Raw genomic sequence first — 25462 nt, 5'->3', positions numbered from 1 at the left:
AGTAACTCTCACTTTGATCATGGCCCCAGTGATGAGAAATCCTGTGTAAGAAAGAAGCACTGGCAAGCCTTCAAAATTCTTCAAGCCAAGAGGAATAGGAATAGATAGAAAGAGGAAGAGGAATAGATAGAAATTATCTCACTTGCCTATTTCTTCCTCTGTGTAGTTCAAAGTATTGGCTGCAACAAATTTAGTATCTGTCACTGTCCAGAAGAGGGAATTATGTTTGCAGCCTTTTCACTCATTGCTTTAAAAAGGCCAGTTTGTCCACAACTGCAACATGCCCTATCCTGTGGGTCTGCTCACTGATGGGTTTCCTCAGTTTTTTGTATTACCAGTAAGTCTGAGTTAGGTACAGTGGATATACTTGACAGTAAAACCTATAAAATGAGGTACTTAGTCCTTGCCAATACTCATGGCCAAAATCACATCAATATGACAGTAAACATACCTAACACTATGATACCACTCCTTGTCATCAGCAACAGAAGCATAATCTGGCATACAGTGAGCAACCTGAAGATGGCATCTATTATATGGTCAACTTTAGGGTAATTTTTTTTCTTCTCTATGAAGAGCCCTCTGAATCTGGTTTCCTAAGGAAAAAAAGAAGATTATGCAAAAGAACTGTATTGGCTGAGTATCCCATGAATAACTCGTGAGCACACTGATCACTGTCAGCCTGATTTGTCAGATATGCATTCTTTCAAAGTCATTAACTTCTTAAAAGTTTTCAGAAAGTATGCATTTAGATAGCAAATGTAGTCCTTAGCAATGCCTTCACTGGGAGATAAGACTCCAGCATGATCCTAAATCCCTATGAGACATCAGAATCCACACAGCAAAGAGACTGTATGAATGGTGCCGCTATGGGAAAAGCTCTAATTGGTGCCCGTACAAATCAGACATCAGGTAACACAATCATCTCTCTCTCACACTTGATATCAGCTCTCAATAGTTCTGCTTCTCATGGAAATGCCATTTTTGAAGTCTGTAATTCCCATATCAAATGACTCTCCTTTCTTTAAAAGCAATGCTCCTTAAAAATACATCCTCAGAGAGCCCTCAGAAAGTCAGAAGCAGAGATAAGATGTCAATCAGATTGAGCAGTTTCTGGAAGGGCTAAGTAACAAAGGAGAATCAGAGACTCAGAGGCAGTTAGAGAAAATGACATTCTAGCGTGTCATTTCACGTTTTAATTACACAGAAGCGAAGTCTGTTTTGCTGATAATTCAAGTTTTTGTTTGCCACATATTTTCCACCTCTTATACATTTGAAAGTACACAACCTGTCTTATTTCTAATCAAACTTTCTTCTCAGAGCACCACCCAACTGGTAGACAAATGACTGTCTACCCTGCATAACAACCTGCAGCAGCTCCACGGATAAGTTGTAGCCCTTGCCCATCAGAGCTGAACATGTACACATAATGATGATGAAATGGGGGGCCTGCTTTTAAAATGACTTACTGCTCTACTGGTAATTTTTTTTCCACAAACTTAAGATTGCAGCCAAGTATAACCACAAAATGATTGCTGTCCTCAGCCACTAACAATCTGCAGAGTTTCTGGCTGTTTCAGCCATCAATCTCATTCAGCTGACTGATGGAAGAAGCAAATGAAGGACAAGAAATCCACTTCAATAAAATCAGCTGCTTCTCTTACAAAATTCTCCAGCTTCCAGCTAATAGCTCTTCTCAAGCTAATAATGCCAGTTGGTTTCCCAAGGCGCCAAGAAATGAAGAGACACCCCTCTGCTTCCACCCTCTGGCCAAATTTGGCCAGGATCACTCAAACACAACCCCATGGTGCATTTTCAGATCAAGCTGTTCCTTTTTCCAGAAGTCCTGCCTGGTCTTCCACATATTATAACTTCTTGTACAGTTATTGTAAGAACTTCTGTGCCACTAAGTTGAAGTGCAAGGAAGGAAGAATATCCCAGTAATAAGGGACTTCCCATTTTCATTACTTCCCCTCCTTCTTTCCAATTACATACAAATAATAAAGACTGACTGCTGGCAGTATTACTTGTGCACCAGGCCAGCAGGACTCATTAGTACGGAGCTTCCCAAACTGTGGTCCATGAACCATCAACAGCAGCAAAGCCAGAGCAAGAGACCCATAGCTGGACCCTGGAATAAGATTCAATAGGTTCTTTGGTTTTCTCCACACAGATCCTAGTGCATTCACTAGTGCCACCTGCCACTTCCTTGGCTCTGTTTCCATACATTTTAGATTTGCACTTTGTGTCTCACAAGCCAAGATAAAGCATTCCCAGGAATTTAATACTGAACAAATGGCAAAAGAAAGCAAAGTGACTTGCCTCATCTCATCATCCAGAAAGGTGGAAAGCAGAGCTCCAGCTGCTCATCCCAGCCACAGAGTGTCCAGCAGATGGCAACTCCCAAGTTTTCAAGCTATCAGAGAATTCCCTTGTGTCTTTGGGTGCCTATCCAATGGAATCAGAGCCTTTATATAACTTTTTGAAGGCTTTGACTGCTTTGTAATACATACAAATTTAGTATGTTTTAACAACAGAAAGGAGACACAGGCACAGAAATGATTAATGGTAAGTTTGATAACAAATAAACTTCTTTGCCTCCTTTCTTTTTGTCACTGTCTCCCCTATATAACTTCTAACAAAAGCATTCTGCAAACTGTGCTTTACTGAATTTCTCTATTGGTTAAAGCACTTCCTGAAGAGTCAGACAAAGGTACTCAATTATTTGAGGGGCAAATTGCTACCAATCTAGCCAGTTTTCCCTAGCACAGGATCTAAGGAAAGCACAAGCCACTGGCAACACGAGTCTTTGAGTCTTGGAGGTTTGGGAGTTAGAAGTCGAAGCAAGTGGGAATGCTGCATAAGCCAAGGGGATTAAGGGGATGACCTTTTTCTTTCTATAGCACTCTCTCAGCCTTTAGGATACATCCCACCATTTCCTAACAACAACAACGAAAAGAGAAGGCAAGCAGAGCCTTGGATTAAAAGCACAGAAAGAAAACAGTTCGTTTTACTGACTGTAAAGAAACGCTGGATGTCCGGAGGACAGAGTGAGGAAAACAAATGTTCTTCCCTGGGTATTTCACAGTGAAATACAAATATTTCATTATGAAATAAAAATAGTCTGCTCTGCAATCATCTGAGGTGATCTTCAGTCTCGAGGGTTCAACAATTCAACAAATGAAAATCAAAGTCCATAAAAATGAATGAAATCAGACAAGTATGATGTATCAGGTGACAAAAGTTATTTTGGGAGCTTACAAACCAGTGCAGTGATACAATGATGGCTCCTATACATCTGGCAATATTCCAAGAAATGGCCTCTGAATGGCAATTCCCATTAGAGTGGCAGTGCTGCTCTCTATTAATGTTTTGCCTGCGTTTCAATATCTTAATACCCCAGAGTAGTTGCAAATGCATCAGGAGCAATTTGCACAGGACTCTTCATGAAGAAATGAGCTATTCTAGGAGTATCCACTTTTTTTCTCTACATGTAATAGCTGATAGTCTGCTGTACCAATGGACTGATTCAGCACCAACACTGACAGGGCATTTCACCCTCTGACACTTGTGAAGGAGCTTTGTTCTCCCTTTAACCATCAGAAAGGGGAGGAGAAATTCGCTCTGTTTTCACAGTTATATGACAGCTCTTAAAAATTTTACAGCATGAGCGCTGCACCTAATGCAACAAAGCCTGCCAGGAACATTTAAAATCAAGGTCTCAGAGATTTTGTTTCCTATAAATTCACCAGTATTCTAAGAAAAGGATCTTTTCCTCAGAAATGCAGTACCAATCCCACTGGAATTGCACAGGACTGAGGACTGTTTTTCTGTCATACTGTGGAAAAGATAGTTGAAAGTACTGGGAAATGGGCTGTAGGGATGCACAAGATGTACTAGAGTTAATGAACAGGAAGAGGAAGAAGAAAATATGATTTCTGAAGGAAATCAAAGCATTTGCTCAAAACAACAAAAAGCAAGAACAACCTATAATAGGCATTTAATTCATTTAATGTAATGACTGCTCTCAATACATGAAAATAACTGCAGTTTTTATTTGGAGGTCAAAGCATGAAAAAAAAAAAGTCCTCTTCCTACTTAAACTCGTTTGTCACTAACCAACCACCTAGAGAAGGGTGGAGGGGAAAGGTGGAGCCAGCAAAACTTCTGTGAGCATGTATGCAAAGAAAAATCCTGTTTTCTTGCAGAGATGCTTTTCCTTTAATTTCACAAAGTAAAACATGACAGATAACTGACAGCACGATGGAAAACAAAACAACAGCACCATCAACGTGTAATCACTCTAAGATTTTTGATCACTAGAAATGGAAATTTTTTTCTGCTTTTACTAAGGATAGGTCAGCTTAAGCCAGTACTTTTAAAAATCATCCATTTTAGTTACTTTCTACACTGTGAGAGGTGAAGAGCTGCATCTATTATAACTACATGCTGTGCAAACTTCATTTGGACATGATCATCATCAATCACTCCTGCTGTGCAGGTAGCATGTGAAAGGGAAACAAAACAGAAATCGTGCTGCAGTATTTGACACCACCCACTCCTCTGCTCGTACGCTTTAGTTCATGAAGAGCCCTGTTGACACACAGTTATTCTCTTTTTGGGACCCCTGTCTTTTCTCTCCCTCCAAGCATAGCTTGGAATAGCTCTGATGGTTTCAGGGGGAAAACAAAAACCTTCCCTTCTCTCTCAAAGTATTAAAGCTTTCCTACTGAAAAGCATGCCAAAGATAAACTACGATGTGCCACTTTGCCTTTGTAAATACACACACATTACTTGCAGCAGTACCTCTTCTTATCACATGTATATGCTTCAGTGGAAAATGAATACTGTAATAGGATTCAGAATGCCTGTATCCTTTGTGGCAGTGCCATGCCCAGTCCTGAAAAGAGCTATTAATGCCAGCACCCAATTGCTTTTCTCTGGCAGACACTTCAACTAGCTGTCAGTGTTATAATCTTGACCAGGGACAGTCAGTAGAGGCACAAGGCTTAAAAGAATAAGGAAGGTAATGTTCATCTTTTTCAGAAAGGTTCAGAGAAAGCTGCAATAAACATTAGAAAATTTTTAGGAAAGCAGAAGCAACCAGAGTCAGCCTTGAAAGACACACTGCAGTCTTACCAACACACTTTCTACCAGCTTACTCAGGATGAAAAGATAGCACCCTCATTGTGTTTCATAGCTCTGGTTAGTACTCTGCCAATTCAGTGGACTCGAACTAGTTTATCACACCCCGACTCCCTGGTATGACTCAGGTCAGCAGAAGTTGCCTGCACTTTGTATTTTCTGATGCACTGCAGCATGCCAGGCTTTAAACAGCTGTACAGCAGTGCACACTAGAGAACAGCTCTTTGCATCTCACTCACAGCCCTCCATGTACTCCATCAATTCATTAGAGCATAGGTAATCAGTAATACAGACACGGTAACATACAATTGCAAACATATACCCTCTCCTTAAGTGCCAGGACAGAAGTGGTGTCACTTTATAATATGCCTTATTTGCCTCAGCATGTTAATAAACCACTCGGGAAGAACGAGCCATTTAAAGGCACCTCCTGATGATCTCGCACCAGACTCTCCCACATACGATTCTGGACAGGAGACACTGAACTACAAACCACTTCCTGCCCCAACAATCATGCTACTCCCTTTTTAACAGGACAAACAGCGTTTGTGACTCGAACCCCCCCCAGTGAGCTTCTTTAGTCTCCAGCTACAGTCTACACTCCATGTCATGGGAGTGAAATGCCCAACCAGCGTGTTGTTGACAGCCACCTCATTTATCAAAAACGTGATACAGAGATGCACATCCATGTGTCCTGCTGACACACGCATGCCTCACAGAGATTTGTAAGCTCCTCCACAGAGTAGCAGTCTCAGAAGCAGTGGGGAGGGCTCTGGTCTCCCTCCACCCTTCAGAGCCATGTCTTCAACTGGGAATGGCAATGCCAGGACCCATCACCGACTGGGACAGAGAATGATTACCTGGAGATTCCTGACACGGGCTTTCATATTGTGGTGTACCAAGTGTGACATCTGCAATATAGCAATGGACATAAGTATGTGCTCAACTCTACAATTATGAATGGCCTCAGCAATTTCTGTAGGACTGTGCGTGACTTTTGAGGCAAGCACACGTGAGAATGAAAGATCAGGGCACAAAAAACCAGTGTACAGCTCCCACTGGGAAAAGTGATGAAGGCATTCATGCAACTGGCCTCTAAAACCACATTCTTCTGCCTTGTATCACAGTTTTCAAAAGCAGCTGAAGGCCAGGAAAAGAGAGGATGAAGAAAATCCTCAGAAGGCTGTCTACACAAATTAAAGAGGCCAGACATCACTTTGTTCAACTTTCAAGTTTAAACTTTTAAGTTTAAAAGAAGCAACAAGTTCACCTTCCATCTTAGTAAGCAGACACAAAGGTAACCGTCTCGCAGTTTCAAATGTGTACTCACCCAGAAGAGAAGGTTGAAAACAAACATTAGGTACTTGATACACTGCAGGCAGTTGTGAGCCATGCTGCACCTCTTCAGTTCTAGGAGAAAAATAAATGAGAGATCCAGGTAAAAGACAACGTACTTGTTTCCCTTGGGGGACGTGTACTTAGCCTTGGTGGCCTTTGGGCCTGGGTTGGTGTGGAATCCAAAAAAAGAGTTGCTGGCAGCCCCAAACTGGCCACCATACATGCTGCTGTAGCGACGAAAGGTGCCATTTGGGAAACTGTAATCCTTGCTGTCCAGGGAAGGGCTCCTGTGATAGGTCGACTCATCGGTGCTAGACCTGCGCATGGTGGCTTCAGCTGTCCCTTCCACTGCTGCTCTGACAGCTGCCGGGCGTCGATGGCGCGGGTGAAAGGTCTGTGATCTTCTTTCCTCCTCCTTGCCACGAATCCCCTATTGCTTTGTGCCAGCTGTTCTTTTGTCTGCCATCCTGTCAAGGAGTTACATCTGCTGTACGGCAGCAAAGTTGGTGAACTGAAGTCTGCTTAGCCAGGAGTTAGGGAGCAGCGTGCTTCCACATGAGAAAGACTTCTGCACAAGTAAACATTCCCGTCACTGTCACAATCGTCCCTCCCGGCCCACCCCGCTACCAGGGAAGAAAAAATCAGAGAGAGATATACTGTACCCAAAGCAAAGAATTTTAAAAAAAGGAAGTGTGACCTCGCTCGGCTCCCAAATGCCATATAAAACCCCGGCTCCGCATGCCACACACAAACAGGAGTGTGCCGCCGCACGAGACCCGCGGCAGGGGCAGGTTATTATCCAAAAGGCAAGCAGCTCCCGTGGCCCTTTCCTCCTCGCCACATCGCTCTGCCCCGAGACGCCGAGCTCACTTTCACCATCCCCGCATCCCCTTCCAACGGCGGGAGCCTGTGGCACGCCAGCCCCGGCGCTCCATTCCCGGCGCGGCCGCCCCTCCTCCGAGCGCCGCGCCAATGGCGCTCCCGGCCCGCCCGCGGCCGCGCCCCTCCCGCCCCCGGCCCGCGGGCACACCCCGGCCCACACCCCGCCGACCGACAACCTCCTCTCGGATGGGGATGCGGCGGGAACCCCCGCCCAGGGCAGGTCTCGGGGCTGCGGGTCCCCCCCGCTCCGAAACTCTGAGCACGGAGAGCGAACCTGGTGCAGGTGGGTCCTGAGGCTGCCCGGATACACCGACGGCGCTGCCGAAAGGAACGGGAAAAGTAACCGCTGTAAAGATTTCGCACGCATAAGCGCTGGGGATGCTTTGGGGAGAGCGGGGTCAGGACAGGCCGTGCTCCCCTTGCCGGAAGGCTTGTTTGTTCCACTGCAGATCCATCACCGGGATTTTCCTAATTCGCTCAGTCCCACAGAATCATCACTCAGCACAATGTATGGCCATCTCATTTGTCCCTCTGTCAGGTAAGGTACTGATCGGCATCATGCTCAGTACGCTGGGGAGCACTTCCCTAAAATCTGACAGCTCCCATCGGCAGTAAAGAGTTGAAAATCTGCCACACACAACTTTTTCAGAAAGGAAAAATCTTACTGAAACTGTGGGAATTACAGTATTAACACTCAGGAAAGTAAGACTCATTTACCATCTTTGTCCCAAATTCCCCGTGAAAGTAACTCGTCTCTGTAGTGCCACTTCTGATCTGTGAAATGAGCTGGCTTGTCTCTGCCTTCCTCCTCTCCTCCTCTGTCTGCCCTTTGATTTTGACTGTAAGCTACTGGAGCCAAGTGAAAAGATGGCTGGCTAATATTTTTTAAAAGGCTTGCCCCAGCAGAGAATTAATCAAGATGAAAACAGGTTTCTTGCATGAAGCATCTTGCAAGTCTCAGCACAAACTGAGAGACACAGGCACCAATTAAAGAACAAATTAGTAAAAGTAAAATGAGCTGGTTATGCACATAGCCTGAGCAGTTCACCCTTGCAAACCACCCTCTAATTCTGTTAATTTACAAACTGCAAACCTAGAGTCTAATTATTTCTCTTCATTTCCTCCACAAACTATAAATACACTGACCATACCTGGTGCAAGCTTTAGAGAGAAAGAACTTGAGCACAAAACACGAGGGTAGTAACTCCTGCGCCATCTATTTCAACAACTTAAAACGATTCCACTTTTTAATTTCCCTACCCTTAAAATTAGAGAGACTTCATAGCCCTGATGGAAGTCAGTTTTCTACTCTTCCTCCCTCCCTTTCTTGCACAGTATAAACTCTATCCCCATAAAGGAGTCCTCCTTTCTTGGCACATAAAGATGGTCCCATGGAAGCAGATCTGTTCTCACTCTGAGTTTCCAATATACCATTAATTTTTCCTGTGTCACCAGACAGTTCTGCCTCCAACCTTCCTCCTCGTCTCTATTGCAAATAGACCAGTTTGGCAACAGAAACCAAAGGTGATTCAAATATTTTCTACATTGCCTGTAAGTATACAAAAATGCCTGTGCAAAGAGCTTCATATTAAATGTTTTTTCTCAGCACACAAATTATGCTGAAACAGTGACAAGTCAGATAACTGTTATTTAACAAGTGTCCATGGTATTGCATGTAAGGGAGGAGAATTTAGCATATTTACCATAAACTAGACATCTGAAACCCTAAAGGCAGCTCATTTGCTATGTGGATAAGAAGAGACTTAGAAATCACTTGATACCACCTTCCCTTGAGGCAAGAAATCATCAATTCTTAAGAAATTAAGTCCTTAATATCGGTGGAATAATTTATAAAGCCAAGATCTGAGGTACAAGGGAGAGTTTCTAAATGTTGCTTTTAAATAATAAGTAATAAACATCGACACACTGTGGATATATTTCAGACAGCTACAGAAGAATGCATGAGGAAGGCAGAGGTCCTGCATGACCGATAAAATAAGGGTACTTCTACTCCAATCTCCTTTCAGCATCATCCCTTAGCACACCTCTTGGAAATGACAACTTTTTAAAGGCCCTTTAGTGTAAAATTTAGTTCTCAAGTCATTGCTGTTGTTCTTTCTCGTGCCAATACCAACAACTAATTAAAAACAGATTCACTGGGGATACAGACATTATACAGATCCAGAATCATTTTTTTATTACATCTTCCACGTTAGGAAACCCAGTCAGAATCACTAACCTAAATGGGAAATCCTTGGGATAGCAATGTTGTTCCAGCAGGCTAACCATAGCTTGGATGACATGCTTATGTGATGGAGTAAGATCCTGCATGGGAATTGGGGAAAAACAAAAAGAGAAGGGCTGATGTACTCTACTCTTGCCCATCCCTGGTGTAAAGTGGATGAAAGGCACATGCTGGTACCCACATTTACATTTAAGCTGCTTAACAATAAAGTTATATATGAACGAAGAAGAATACACTTTGGAAGCATTGCCATTATGGCCATTATACCTATAAGGGTGACTCAAGGGGCAGGTGAATCGAAGCTTTCACAAAACTTTTTTTAATGACTGAGCCTAAAATCACAGCCACATCACTGGACTTAGTGACCTCTGTTCACCTCTGCTTAACATCTACGTTTTCTCTCCCTAACTACATCTGTATATTCCCATCCTGTGGCCAATTCATATTGATTCCTCTACACAAGAAAGCAGGCACTGAGCAATCTCGCCGGCAGAGGTTCAATTTGTATTGATTGTGGTGGCACGCTACCATTTAGGTTATAACAACTCTGTCCCTGCTGCTCTGAGTGGAGGTCTGGTAACCCTTCAACATCTCCAGCCAAAACCCTGCCCCTGAAAGAGGAGAGGCAGCACTCTGACTCTACCGACATCAGATGAACTCCAGGCAACAAAGGTTTGGCCATCAGCAGCAGATCTGTTAACTGTGTTATCCCTCACACCCTTTCTCTGAGCAGCCTCACCTGAAGACAAACACCTACGTGTTCAGCCCACACTTCCCACCTCACCCTAAGCTTGCAGCCACCGCAGACCCCACTCCCTTAGCCAAATCTAATTCCAGTTTCCTAAGCTGTTCTTGTTGCTGTGCTCAGTGTCCCCGCTGCCAGCCCCTACTCCATTGCCTCCCTCGTCACGGCAACATTCCTCCTTTAAAGGGGTCATGGGCACCTGGGCCAGTCAGGATGGAGTACATGCAGTGCACATGCAACAGGTACATGTGAGAGCACAGGCAGCAGTCCCAAGTCCCAGGTGGGCTGCAGCTGGGGAGTGCTGCTGGACCCTGACCCCAGGACAGGGGTATCACCACTGCCAAGGCTTGAGCAGGCTTTGTGTGTGGACTCTGAGCTCAAGAGATGGTTAATACATCAAAACTTTCTACCAGGGATGCCAAAAAAACCTGCTTGTCCCCATAATTTTGGTGAGAGCTGCCTTCTGGCCCACTTTGGCCCTCAGCTCATCTTTGGCTCCTCTTTTGGTGTACCATGTTTTTCCAGACCCAGCTTCTTTGCCTGTTCCATGTTCAGGGCTTTCCCTCCTCATGCCTCACTGTGTGTGATTCCTCTGGACCCAAAGGAACCATCAACTGAAACCAACCAGTATTTCAATATCATGTTGAATCAGGCCTTCCTTTTACCCATTTTGAATCCTGCTTTCTCTTCCTCCTCCATGATTTAACTCTCATAATCACAATACACTAGTGCCTTCAGGTCACACAAAATGCAGCCACTAACTCGCCTCCTCATTAATTTAGTCTCATAAGTCCTTTAACGTTTGCAAAGGCTTTCTCCCTACTAATGCCTCTTGTCACTGTCTCCAAAACTCTACATACCTGCTCCATCCTCCTAATGAAACAATCCACTTGGCATTAACATCAGTAGACTGTTTGTTAAGAAGTGATCTGTGAAATAAAATAAATTTTAAAGAATCCTGCTAGAAACTAAGACTGAAATATACTGTATAAATACAGTATGTGACAACCACTCCTGTTCTGCAACAGGGGGGTGTACAAAGCCATGCATGTGACAGGTGACAGTCACTCCCAGTAGTTTCAATGAACAAAATGTCTAAGATAAAAAATGACTAAAAGAGTGGTCCTCTTTTGTGGGTTATTAGCTTTGCTTCACACCACAACATTGAAATCAGCTAAGAGTGATCAACTGATAAATACACTCCAAGTGCTGAACTTCATAATTTCATGTACAGAGATCACCACACAAGAACGTTGTGTGCAATATGCCTGGAGAGCAATCCCTTCTTTCCTCCCCCAGGGTACTCTTTGCAGCTACCGTGTGGTTACATTTGATTCAGTGATGCAGGCTTTGTAAAAACTGTGCCTCTTCCAAAGACTAAGAGAAACATTACCTCTTCTGACTGGAGGGTGAACCAAAGTTCAGGGGGAAGCTGGCTGTTTCAGCTGGGAGGAAAAAGCCTTGTGATGGAGTCTTTGATTTGTTTGCTTTTGTATATTCATTTTGTATGAATATAAATGACTAAAAGTGCAAGGCAAAGGGAGTGAGAACATGATTTTTAACCTGACAGCATCACACTGCCACAGGCCTTCAGTCTCTGCTCAGCCCTGGCCAGTACTGTTTAATGTCTTTATCAGACATTAATGTCTTTATCAGATCGAGTTCACCCTCACCGAGGCCACAGAAGACACTAAGCTGAGTGGTGCAGCTGACACACCTGAGGGACGGGATGCCATTCAGAGGAACCTGGATAAGCTCAAGAAGTGGGCACATGGGAATCTCATGGGGTTCAACAAGACCAAGTGCAAAGTCCTGCACCTGGGTTGGGGCAACCTCCAGCATCAGTAGAGGCTGGGGGATGAAGGGATTGAGAGCAACCCTTTGAAGATGGACTTGCAGGTACTGGCAGATGAAAAATGACATGAGCCTGCAGTGTCTCCCTGCAGCCCCGAAAGCCAACCACATCCTGGGCTGCATCTAAAGCAGCATGGCAAACAGGTCAAGGGAGATGGTTCTGCTTCTGTATTCTGATGAGAGCCCATGTGGAATAGGGCATCCAGCTCTGGAGTCCTCAGTTCAAGACATGGACCTCTTGGGAATGTGTCCAGAGGAGGGCAACAAAAGCAATCAGAGGGCTGGAACACTTTCCCTATCAGGAAAGGTTGAGAGAGCTGGGGTTGTTCAGCCTGGAGAAGAGAAGGATCTGAGTAGATCTCGTTGTGGCCTTTCAGAACCTGCATGAGCTTAAAAGAAAGATGGGGACAGATTTTTTAATAGGGCCTGTAGTGACAGCAGTAGGGGTAATGGTTTTAAACTAAAAGAGGGTAGGTTCAGACTAGATATAAGAAGAAATTTTTTACAATGAACTGATAAAATACTGGAAGAAGTTGCCCAAAAAGGTTGTAGATGCCCCATCCCTGGAAACATTCAAGTTCAATTCAAGCAGCAACCAAAGGATTTCATCTCTAAATCCTGCTCTCTCCTAAAAATTTCATCTCTAAATCCTGCTCTCTCCTAAAAATTCTCATGGTGCAATAAGCCTGTGCTGCCAAAGGCTTTAAGAGAGGATCAAGTGGGTCAGAAGTGGCTCAAGTAGGAGCCATACAACGAGTTCCTGAACCAAAAGCAAGACATGTTAAAGCAGCCTAAGAAATAGTTAAGTCAAGTAGCATCAGTCCTTATCTGGGCAGCAGGTCCTCCAGCTCAAAGAGTACTACCATGGGACTGTAAGCTCAGAATCTCTCGGGAACCTTTTATTTTAGAAAGAAACATGAATGTTTTTTAATAAGTGAAGCAGAAGAGAGCATGTTTCACTGAAACCTCAAACTTACTGCATACATAAGAAGATCCCACACCTTCCTTTTTATTTCCATGGTCTTGCTCGTCCATTAACAATTTCAGTATCTGTAAAAGGCTATAATTGCTGGAAAGAGGTTGAGCCCTGGATTGGACAGGCAAGAGGTCAGACGTTCTAGAGATTTCCTCAGCTAATACAAAGACCTTTTGATATTCACAGTTGTACTTCCAACTCCTTAAAAGATTTACTGATGCCTCCAACAAAACTTTGAAAACACATTCCAGTCAGAAGCAATTTCACTTACACAGCAGAACTCAGGGTTGGTTCATTTGGGTTTTGTTTGTTTGTTTGTTTGTTTGTTTTTGGGGGTTTTTTATTTTCGTTCTTCCTTTTCCTTTATAAATAAGGAAATTTGCATGAAAAAAAAATCTTCAATACTTAATAACTCATCTCCTTCTGCTCACATGTCACCTGAAGTCATGATCTTTGGTTTATGGTATAATTAGTTGCTATGGAAATAACATAATCAGAGACACAGAGAAAATATTTTGGGTATGATTTGCAACACTCTTTATTTAAGCCTGTGAACAAGTTACTTTTGCAGAAACCTCACTGCTTTTTACGTGCTCTCATCTGCATAACTGCTGCCATCACCTCTGCCTGTGCACTCAGACATACCGGTATTGGTACGTGCATGACTCACACTGAGGGCATTTTCTTCACCCATATTTGAGCATCTGTATGTTCAAACAGTGATGAGACTGTACATGCATGCAAGATAGCTGGTGCCAAGTCAGATTAAACAAATAAAATCTCTGAAAAAATTACCTGGTATCGGTCCCCAGAACCCTGTACACCACAGACCTCCCTTGCCATTTGTGCTTTCTGGGCTTTTGTCATCCTATTCTTTGCTAATGATTTCTCTTGTCCAATAATGAAAATTTTAAGTAAGAAGATTCCCTGTTTCCCCAGTAAATTCTGCATATTTCAGCCCAGGACACAGAGAATTATTGCTGCAGATGAAAGACCAGCAGGGCCAGTCACTGAACTCCTGAAGAAGCAGAAGGCCCTGTTTCCCTACTAATGTCCTCAGTAATAAAGAACGTAAGAACAGAAATAAAGAACCCATCTGACACCCCGTACAAGAAGAGTTGTAGCTCAAATAAAATCTTTGTCAAGACCTATCTTTGCAGTGTCAGCAGGTCTTAGCAGCACAAATGCAATTTATGTGCTAGTTTTCTTAAAATCAGGTTACTTTCTCTAACCTCAGAGATCAGCTGACATTCAAAGAAATACCACTTCAAACACACACGTGGTACTCAGGATCTTTCTGTCAAGTATAAAGTAATCAGACATGAAAATCCTTAAACTGCACAGTTCTGTGGGCTTGTGAAAGCAAAAGCAAACAAAACAAAACAATGACTTAGAAAAATTCAAAGATTCAATAATGTTCCCTAACCAGTGTTTGCCTTTTAACATCTTTATGGATTTCTCCCTTGGAGATTCAAAATGGATTCTTTTCTTGTCTTGCATCCTTAAAAACAGGATTAAGGTTTTGCACGCTCATGAGCATGAAGCAGAGTTCATATAACCATATTTCAGCTCCAGCTCCAAAGCAATGAAGGCCCAGAAGCATTCACTGACCTCACAGGCATCCAAGCACTCAGCACATTTCAGAATCAGGTCACAGAGAGCCCATTTCAACTAAGTACTCAACCACAGTTTCACTGCATTGAGATATTCATGTACCTAAACAGTAAGCACACACTTAAATGCTTTCACGAGTGGGATTGTACATAAATATGAGAAATGCAGTGTTCAAAAGGCTGGGCTCTCCATACAGCTGCTGTAGCAGAAGGAGCACACACCTTTGAGGCTACTGCTTTGCAGATCTACTTGCGTGCCTTCAGCCAAAAGAACATAGTTTGAAATGGGGAAAGGAGCTCTCCTACCATCAACTCAGTCAACAGATGTGAGCAAGCATGCCAAGACCCCAAGGCTGGCTCAAGAAATGATCTCTGCTGCTGCACTGCTGGGTCTGTCTTTCTCTTCATAGCCAAAAGTCCTCAATTTGCTCCTAGTTCCCTTAGGTTCCTTCCAAAATCCTAGTTAAAAGACAAATATAGGGAGCAATAGATGTACTTTCTTTCATCTTGAAAGGCAACTTCTTAGAGTAAGCAAAAGGCATTATTTTTTATTATATGGAAGGTTTGTGACACCAACTCAATGCATTTCTTGGAATGCAAGATGTGTTGGAGAGAGCTTAAAATTAAAATTGAAGTATTAAAGAGCCTGCAGCAAATTAAGAGTATTTGAAAGCAAATAGTAAACCAAACCACTAGGTGATAATTAAATATTGATATTAAAATGCAATGGACCTGTACAAAGAAAATGCAAGTGGCCATATATCTTCTTATATATTAGGTTATCATCTGTTGTTTCTGTTCTTAATGTCATATGGAATCACTGGACTTACATCATCCCACATAATAAAAGTAAACAGCAATGGATCTCTTATCCTTGACATCTCTATAACCATTCAAGCAAAAAGAAAGGAGCTTCTGCTATCAAAAAGTTTTTTTAAAAAAAATTCTGGGTGGTACCACAAGCTTTGGCTTTTTGCTTTGCTATTCTGAGCATTCATAACAGTGAACAGTCAAAAATAACTTCTGGAATGCTACCAGCTGACATACTGTCAAACACAGTTTTTGAACAGATAACACATACAGGTAAACAATTTAAAACAATAACCTAGGATTTACACTCCTAAAAGGCATATTAGTGAGTACAATAGCGATAATGCTTGAAATAAAAGTGTTCTTTTGGAATAAAAAGTATTACCTGTGCTGGAAACCACATATCTGTATTTACTTGTTCCCATCACCACAATCCAGCTTTTTATATTTCGCTGTCAAAATCTGTAAATAGGCTCATGTCCCTAAGGAAGGGTACATCAACACAAAGAGAAAAGGCACCTGTATTTTAAAGTAGCAGGATACTGTTTTTGCAAAACATACCCAAACTCAGTTACCAAAACATAGTACATGAACTCTAATTCAACAAATTTAGATGTCTAAAAAAATGAGAAACTTCTCTCTACTTATTAAGGGACTTAATGTTATTTAATTTAAATCGTGGAGGCTTTGTTTGGACAGAAATAAGGATGTAACTTAGAGCTTTAATAATAAAAAATGAAAGAGAATCAGTGCCTGAATTTAGATGCTCATTGAAAAGGTACTGCCAAAATGTCTGTTTGATCCTTAAAGTCACTGCTCATTTTGCACACTGGCTAAGATTCTGGATTTAATCAAAACCAAATTTGTGCCTAAACTTCACTTGAGCATTTGTGCTCAGTGTTTCCTATTAGTTTGCACTAGGCTTTCAGACATTTCTACTCTGTAAGAAACACCTGGCACTGGACTTTTGCAAAATTTAATCCTGCTAAATCTAAGCCTCAGCCTACATTAAACTGCTAAAACTGCAAGCTCAACCTCTTCTGTATTCTGACCTCCAAGCAGTTTTTTTTGCTGTGTTATATTTATGAGGCTGTTTATGAAGGCAGATTTATATACTAAAAAAATATTTCTGCATCGAATCACCAAGAAGCCATCTGAAAAATTATTAGGAGCATTTCCACAGAAAGATGGTATCTATTCCATTGTGGTTTTCAGAAATGGCAGGGAATGTACAAAGAAAAACCCAGCCTCGTAATTTCTGTATTCTGCATTTCTGTCTTCAGACAAGATTTCTTATTTGATGGGGAAGGAAGACCTTCTTAGAAATATATTTATTTTACACATATTTCCAGGTATATAAAGACCATATTAAGTTTCTGCATTGCTCTGGTATTGCTAATGGTGTTTATCTCAAAAACCACATGATTATAAGCCTAAAAAACTTTAATTAAAATGCTTTATAGCCTTTTGTAAATGTCGTCCAAACCTATGCTGTAGGGCAAACTGTACTTTTAATTTCTATTTGTTATGTTTACACTGTACAAAGATATTCATGCAGTTAAAGCTAGCCACTATTTCTTAGAAGGCTACATAAATTCCTTGGTCAAAGTCTGTCTGGATAGAGCACACAATCATTTTTGTTTGCTTCCATTTTGCTTGGAATTCCTAGGCAGTCAATCACTACCAAAAAAAAAAAAAATTCCTATAGGGATCAAACACTATAAAGCCAAAACTATTCCTCTTAATCAAGCCAATAATCAATATGCTTGATGTATTTGCAAGAGTAAAAAACTGAAAATACCTAGAAGATTATTATACTCACTGCCTGGCTCAAACACCATACTGTGTTTGGAGCCTGATTCAAAACTGATTGAATTCATGGCAAGGTGTTTTTCCAATCTCAACACCTCAAAAGTCTGACTACTTTTAGTCCAGACAAGTCTTGGAGCAAGCTTCTGCCCCCATTGATGCCTGGATATTGTGGTGAGCAGGATTCATCATATTTAGATGAGCTGGCATTCAATTTTTTAATGTGAGACAGAGAGGTAGAAGGATTGAATCCAGGATTACCTTTACCATTGTGGAATGGAATTTCTTTATTGATCTGTTTAAGACAGGATAGGTATGACAAGTATGACAGGACAGATGTAACAGGGCATTAAAGCTCCAAAAAACAGGAAGGAGAAGGGCTGACATTCTCACCAGAGCCTGTGAGGACTCCCTGCTGGCCTGCCAGCTCTGTGGGGCAGACAAGTGGTCCCAAAGGCATTCTGGACACTTGTTCCTTCAGACAGGTCTCAGATCCTGTTCTACAGTGAAATGTGTAGCACCTTTTGCACCTAAAAACATAATCACGGGCAGAATTTCAACAGAACACAGCCCTTACAGACAAATTTGTAAAAATGCAACCCAAAAGAAACCAAGAAACATCAGCTCCTCAATCACCAACTAAAACGAGAAAACCATGAGCCTTCACAATGTGGAACTCCCCTGCCTTCACCCAGCCACGGAGCCCATTCTCGTTCCCTGTGAAACAAGGACTCAAAGCACTGCATCTGGCAGCCTGATGGCAGCTATTAGCCCTGCTACAAGTCCCGGCATAATCCTGGCCTGGCCTTAGCTGCTCCTCCAACAGAAAACTCTGCTAGAAAGGGAACCAAGCCAAGTTGGCTTTGGCAAGACAGAGATGCAAATCTGATTTTCCTTCATGGGGTAAGTTATAGATTCTGCAGACTTGTGCCTCTTGCAGCTGGAAGCTGACAGCTTCAGATGAGAGGAATTTATCATTATTATTTTAGTATGAGAGCAGTTCACTGATTGCAGCTTGACAACTCAAGTTAATTAGCTGATGAAGGGTCTGATACATGGTGGCTGGCTCCACATCTGTGGACGATGACACAATCAGCAGAATGAAACCCATACTTAAAAGGTCTTTGGTCCTTTTAATCCTAAACTACAAATCACAAAATCCACATAACAAAACCTGCAGATCAGAGGAATTACACAAGAGGTTCCCCTACCCCTGGCCCTTGGGACAATCTGGTCTCTGCTACTTATTGAAGCTCATAAACAGACAGACTTGACTTCAAAAGCATCCTCTTTTCTTCCTGGACTCCCGATGGTTCTCAATAATAAGATAACTGGTTTGAGCATAACCTGGCAGTGTTCCCTTACAGCTGCTTTCCCCAGCAGGGAAATACCAACTTGCAGGTTTTCCTCTGCTCCTGCCAAACAGCAGGTGGGATTTACCCACCCTGTCAAAGCGATTATGTCAAGATCATCTGGCCCCACCTAGCAGATCAATGCACAGAGCTCACGTTGCTATTTTGTATCCAAGCTTTCAATATGTTTTGGTTCTTACTAAACTGACAGTTAAAATAGTAGGTGAGGCCATAATGTCCCAAGCTCCTAAGAAGCATTGGAGAAGCACCAATGGCAGAGAAAGCTGGCTGGGAAGTGATCTACATGGGACTGGAGCCACTGAAAGCCACTAAGCAGTGAGGGACAGTTCTTCCCTGTTGGGAACAGGGACAGGCTGTTGCTGGTAGACCTGGAGCTTCACATCAGTGGGAGCTACTGCAGAAATTCAGACTGCCCTCTGCCAGACTCCACACGTAACTATACAGCATAGCTGTAAACCTCTCTGTGGCCCTAGTTTTTAGCAATGAGAAAAGCTTTTTTTTCATCCGCCTTCCACGTCCACATTTCACACTTTTCAGGGTGCAGCCTGCTTCCATCTCCCTTTTCACTTATCACCTAGAAAGATGAACCGCACTTGAAAGCAAAAAAGGCAATTCCAAGCATCACTGAACATGTCTGAAATGTGGTTAATCAGAGGTTGCTGGAGAGCAATCAAGAGAAAGGAGGCTGCTTCCTTTAGATGAAGACAATGAAATTCCAAGACAAGCAGCTCTCGTTCCCAGAAACAATGAGCAGAGTATATAACCCACAGCCATCTCACCTGGGCCTCTCAAGTCCTGAAAGGGGCAGCACAGAAAGGCACAGAGCTACGGGCACAGGAGCCAGTATTTAGTAAGAGATGTGCACAACGAACTGAAATGGATGGGTTGAGAACCCACTTACGAAGCCTTCCTAGTTTCATCCTGGCATGTTTTAATCCCATTTTAATCATCCACACAAGGATTCTCTTGATGGAGCTTGCATTCCTCCAAAAGAAACCTTTCAGTCCTGGACCCCCCCTTTTCTACACTTCTTGAAGCAGATGAAGATTTTTTTGTGTGCGTGTGCTATAGGACTGTTTCTTCCCAGTTTGAGAGCAGCTCAAAGGAATTGGCTTCAACAGCTTCCCATGATTTAAGTTTCTTTTTGACCATGTTGAGTTCTGAAGGAAAAGAGGTTCCAGTGAGAGCCATGCTTTATTCTGCCTCCACTAGGATGTTATTGAAAATCTTAGGATGAATCAGGAAAGCACAGGTGCTGCACACATAATTTAGAAGCAAAACATTGTGCTGCAATAATGTTTGAGCATTTAGGGGACCTCAAAAATGATTTTTTTGTTATTATGCTCTAAACAAACAAAACCAAACAAATAAACGAACCCCCAAATCCCCAAAAAACTCCAACATTTTCCATGTTCACATTAATTTCTGTAATACAGCTTTAAAAACAAAACAATCCCAAAATTCAATAGTGCACCCAGGATGGCAATGCCTCAAAATTTGAAGCATGATGTTGGCATTTTTCCCAGGAAAAAACTATATATACATGTGTGTATACATACAGACACTTTTTATTTTTTTGCAAGATCAATGAAGCTCTGGGGCTTATTGCTACCTCAGCCAGCCAGAGGCAGAGACGGGCTGGTCTGTGCAGTGCACGAATACTTAGGCATGAGAAAGAGTTTGATTACCTGAACAACTGTGTGCCTGTGCATCAGAAGTAGTGAACAGCAAGGCTCTCTCAAATCCATGATGCTGAAGCCTTATCCTTCCTACCGAAGACAGAGGTCTTAATTTGAGGGCTGCCTGCGCTTCCAGGACAAAATTATTAGGCTATAGTAAGCAAGCTCCTCACAGCAGGCTGATGAGATTTAAAGAATCCCCTTGGTTACACCCAGTCAGTTGCAAACAAATCCCTGCACTAGCAGCAAGGCTAGCTAGGGTTTTTCTGCAGGAGCACGTTACAGAAGCTTCTAATCTTCAATTCTCTACCAAACCTACTGCAATGATGTCTGCAGCTCTGTTTGAACCAGCAAGAAGTGTGAGTCATTTCTTGTGGTAACAAGGCAGAAGAGATGCAGTTCCACACATACTCTTACGCATTCTTGAAGAGGCATCTGAATGCTGTCCAAAAATTAATTACATAGCATGACAAGCTCTGACAATTAGCTAAGTAGACTGCTTGATGGCTAGGATTTTAAATAAGGATCTTTCAAGGGGGAAACTCTGGAACAGGCACTGCTACTGTCACAACATTCTGAGCTGTCATGAAAGCATAGCATCAACAAGACAACCCTAGGGGCTTCACAACTGTGACTGCCAAGGAAAGACAAGATCCTGTGGGAAAAGGACCTATTTAACTGCACCTGTACCTCACATCTATCATCAGGATGTGAGGATGTGCCCCCAAAAGGGCAGGAACACAGGAGGATTTGGGTCTTCTCCAGAATACAGCTGGCCCTCATGAAGCAGCAAGAGAAGCCAGGACCACCACCTACTCTCAGTGGAGCTGGAAGAGAGGCTCTCTGTCACACTTCATCAGGCAGAGGTCACAGGCAGCCCTGCCAATACAGCCACACCCTGTACGGTGGTCAACAGGCTCAGCACCCGTGACCCCTGCTAGACACAAAAGCGCACTGCCTCCAAAATCCCTCATGTGTCCACTCCAAGCAACCCTAAAGTCTCCTGCTCCTCCACCTCCTCACTGAAGAGGAGTTTTGACAAAAGGCTTTTGCTGCCTCACACCGTTTGTGCGGATTCCTCTGATGGCTGCTTGTGGAAATCAGTGTTTCACTCGCATAGCTCTCGCCCCCTTTGGATAAGGAAACAATGCTCCCACTTCTTAATTTTCTCCCTTTGTGTGCAAAGGGGAGGGGCAGAGTGACAAGGATTTCAGCACAGTAAATACCCAGAGTGACCTGACAGCAAGCAAATCAGCACTCTGGAGTGTTCATGGCAAGAGCTTTTGGCATTGCAGGAGAAGAAACAATTCATTACACAACAAATAAACTACAATTTTGTATTTACAAGGCAGATTTTCTGTGCAGCCAATTACTGTACATGTAGTAGTGACTAAAAGTCTTATGTTACCATTTTCAGATTATCTATGAGTTGTCTCGGTTTTATCAGTATATCTTCTTTATGAAAAAAATAATCAGGGAATGTATTAAATAAATAGGGAAGATGAGCTTCACTGGAAGCTAGGTGCCTGTTTCCCTTCTATACATGTGAAAATTTGTCTCTCACAAGTCTGTTACAAACATATTTTAGTCACAAAAAATATTGTTTCAATAGTGCATTCTTCACAATTTGCTATTCTTCTGTGATACATTAATTGGCAGTTTCTTTTCCTTTAATGGATTACTCCCTGGGCCTTTAGAGGGTTTCAGGTTGGTTCTGTATGTATACTTATAATGAATATATATTAATAAGCATGCATCAGTGTATACACTTTCACAGAAAATTAGAATCTTAAGAACTTTACTGATACCCCTGGAAAATGGATAATTCAAGGTTTTTTATGTTTATTTTAAAACGTTTTATTTTTGGGTTGGACTTTGTCACAGTTGAGCCACAACTTGCCAACTCATCTTTTTTCTTTAGAATCAATATCTAGATATGTGCACTGAAGCACCGTTCACTTAAACTAAATCTGCTTTTAACACCATATGCTAATTAACCTTTGGGTTTTGATATGAATCCCTCAGCAGCTCACGCTCCTCAGTCATGATTCAGATGTGTAAGCAAGATTCTCAGCCACTGCAAAACAACTTAACTACAAGTAAATCAAAAGCACTGAGTGTTTACACCAATTGAGAACCCAGCCAACCGTCTTAAAATTGCAGAGGCTTCCACTCAGGTAAGCACCACTGCTGAAGTATTTCTCCCCCATGTATATGCTGCCTTTTTCATTCCTGTTGATGCAGTGAAAATATCTGCAGCAGCATTTCTGAACTGCACCCTAGGATTTGCTTAGAATTCTCCCTTTTTTTGAATAGGGACTCTGTTTTCCTGATTCAGTTGAGCTGCGCGTGCCAAGACTTGACTCACGTAGTTTATACTGCTGGGGCACAGGTGAGATGCCCTTCCCTCAAGCTGTCACCAACCTCAGCGGAGAATCAGCTGCCAGCTCGGCCTCAGCATCTACGGAGGACCCTCACATGTCACAGTGTTAGACTCCCTCTTGCTCCTCCATCTGGGAGCACAGCCGTCTCCTTCCTCTCTCAAGGAAAGCAGCCAGTAAGGGCCAGAAGTCACTTCACACTGTTATTTGCTACCTGCCAATCTATATACCCAAGCCAGCTTTGTTTGAGAATCTGTCTTTTAGATTTAATTTTCTTTCCAGGCAAAGGCGTAGCAGGACACTGCTGCCAAATACATGTTTTGTTACAGCCTCCCATTGCTGCCGAATGCCATAATTTATTCTGTTTCAGTCTGTACATTGTAGCTCCATTTTATGTTTTTCAAAGTGGAAGATGCATGGTCAGAATGAAGACTGCCCAGGACAGTGGCGCAGGGCAATACTGCATGGAAATTTCCCTAAGGCAGATGAGACAAGATGAGGAGGCAGAATGGCTCCCTGGGGTAGGGACCAATGCAGGCATGGCAATGAGAAAGCTATTGGGATTTATCAGCTCAGCCAGTGTTTATTCCAAAATTCAAATGTTCTTTTCCTTCTCCCTGTGTGGGCTAATCCAGTGCACACTGAAGTCAGTGGGAGCTCTACCTATGAGTCTGAAGAGCACAGAGGCAAACTTTTGAGAAATTTTTTCATTTAGAGAATAACTTAAAGTCATCTCTCTGGAGATGCGAAAGAGCTAAATATCAGACACCTGCAACTACTTTACTGGCAGCTGCCCTTCTATATTGAGCCTGTAGAATTCAAAAAATTTGATGTGCCTCCCAATGTGCTGAACAAGAGGATTAGATCTGACCTTTTTCGAAGAAGCAAGAGAAAGATGGGGGTCAGTCCACTTTGCAGATGAAACAACAAAAAGGACTAAGACTTTGTCCTAAAAAATTAAGTAAGCTTTCAGACTGAAGCCAGAAACAAAAGTTTCCATTCCACCTCTTACACAATCCTCCAGCGCTGGGTACGTGATTCAGTCCTTGTGCTTCATTGTGCCCTCTAGTCCTTTTTTTTCATACTATCTCTTACCAAGTTATTGAGGTTTCTAGATATCAGTTCAATACAATAGCAATGGATGTGCTCTATGATAGTATCAAGAACAGCATAATGATGATAATGACAAGGAGGAGGTAGCCAGCACAAACCTGAAATATGATTATGAGCACAGAAACACAAGCAGGAACTCATTAACATATAATGTATGCTAAGATGCTCTTTAAATTGTGTTAGTGGGTACCAAAAAAAAGCTTTTTTAACTTTAGTGTTAATTACCACTATAACAACTACTAGTCTTAACTAAAGTGTTTTTTGCTTTTACTTGCAGAGCAATTACATACAGTTAGTTATTCCAGTGTTACTTACTCTATTCTCAATCGTTGCACTGTCTGGATGAAAACTCACTTCAGCCAGAACAAGTATTACAACCTCTGAGACAGGTCTGAAAATAGAAGTGGAGGTCTCCTACATTTCTATTAATCTTGGCATTGTCCTGAAGTAGTTCACTAGCAGATAGCACTCAGTGTAAGTGAGAGAAAACAATACAGAAATGGGGAAATACAGAATGGACAGGTGGTGATAGTGAAAACAAGTGAGACATCCTGTCATCACACAGGGAGTATTTTAGCTTTGCTTAAAAAACCATCACATCTTACATACCAAAAGGAGCTGCTAGCCACACAGCTGGAGCAAGAATTTCATTGGATTTGGGCAAGCAGTATAGAACAGCTTCGTATTTCCAAAACATACAGCTTTTCCAGAGTGGTAACTATTGCATTCCCACCAAGCTGACACAAAAGCACAGCATTGGACCCACCTGTCCAAGGTCTGAGTAAATTGCAGAGTCTACCTCAAGCTCTGCTTTCCCTTTCCTCTCTCTACAGTCTCTCTCTCAACATATTCAAGCATGTTTGCAAGAAGGGAACAAGTTGTTCAGTCACAATGACAAGTCTCCACAACGGAAGAGTTCACTTTTTATTGCTGATAGATATGTATGTTGAAAAGGTGCAAGCAAACACCTTTGAAACCTACCACTCAAATGCTAATAATCAAGTTTAGGGGCTCGGCACGTTATTTGAGATAAAGTCAAAGAATTCCACTATGATGTGTGCATGTGAAAGCACAATTCAGTGTAGGTACTTCATGCTAACATTCACTAAATTTCAAAAGGCTACAGAAAAGCTCTGCCACAGGGATACAACAAAATATAAAAATGTGTCAGGTAGATTTTGGCAGATGTTATAGCAAGTAAAGTATATATGAACTATATATCAATAAATGCACCATTCAGGTCTCCTGTTTTTACTGTCTTTGCTACTGACACTTACAGTATAAACCAGCATCTTTTTGGCTCACAGAAAGATTCTGTGCCATCTACTTTTTCAAGACCTACATACTAAATCATATCTGCAGCATAAATCATACTTTACAACAGATTATATTTAAAAGAAATAATCTCCAAATGTAGTAATATCCAAATGTTGTATATGCAATAAGGCCACCCCTTACATTAAAATTCACACCTGTAATATTTTAGCATGTATGTTAGC

General features: G+C 42.3%; 1 protein-coding gene across 8 annotated transcripts in view; it reads right to left on the bottom strand.

The window, feature by feature from the left end:
* Positions 1 to 25462, bottom strand: part of TSPAN4 (tetraspanin 4) — a 428461-nt gene that overhangs the window by 191100 nt on the left and 211899 nt on the right. The window contains exons 1-2 of one of the 8 annotated variants that reach the window (XM_017811790.1): positions 20479 to 20501; positions 6476 to 6555 (exon numbers count right to left, since the gene is read on the bottom strand). The exons of 2 other annotated variants lie outside the window; for them this stretch is intronic. In XM_017811790.1, coding sequence (XP_017667279.1) covers positions 6476 to 6538 — 63 coding nt within the window. In that variant the 5' untranslated portion in view covers positions 6539 to 6555; positions 20479 to 20501. Of the gene's footprint in view, positions 1 to 6475; positions 7084 to 7145; positions 7427 to 20478; positions 20502 to 25462 lie in introns of those variants that run through there. 5 more of the 8 variants (XM_017811759.1, XM_017811743.1, XM_017811784.1 and 2 more) reach the window with 5 other exon arrangements.

Source organism: Lepidothrix coronata, unplaced genomic scaffold (genome assembly GCF_001604755.1).
Source record: "Lepidothrix coronata isolate B3197 unplaced genomic scaffold, Lepidothrix_coronata-1.0 Scaffold1, whole genome shotgun sequence".
Taxonomy (NCBI): Eukaryota; Metazoa; Chordata; class Aves; order Passeriformes; family Pipridae; genus Lepidothrix; species Lepidothrix coronata.
This window is presented reverse-complemented; position numbering and strand designations above follow the sequence as displayed.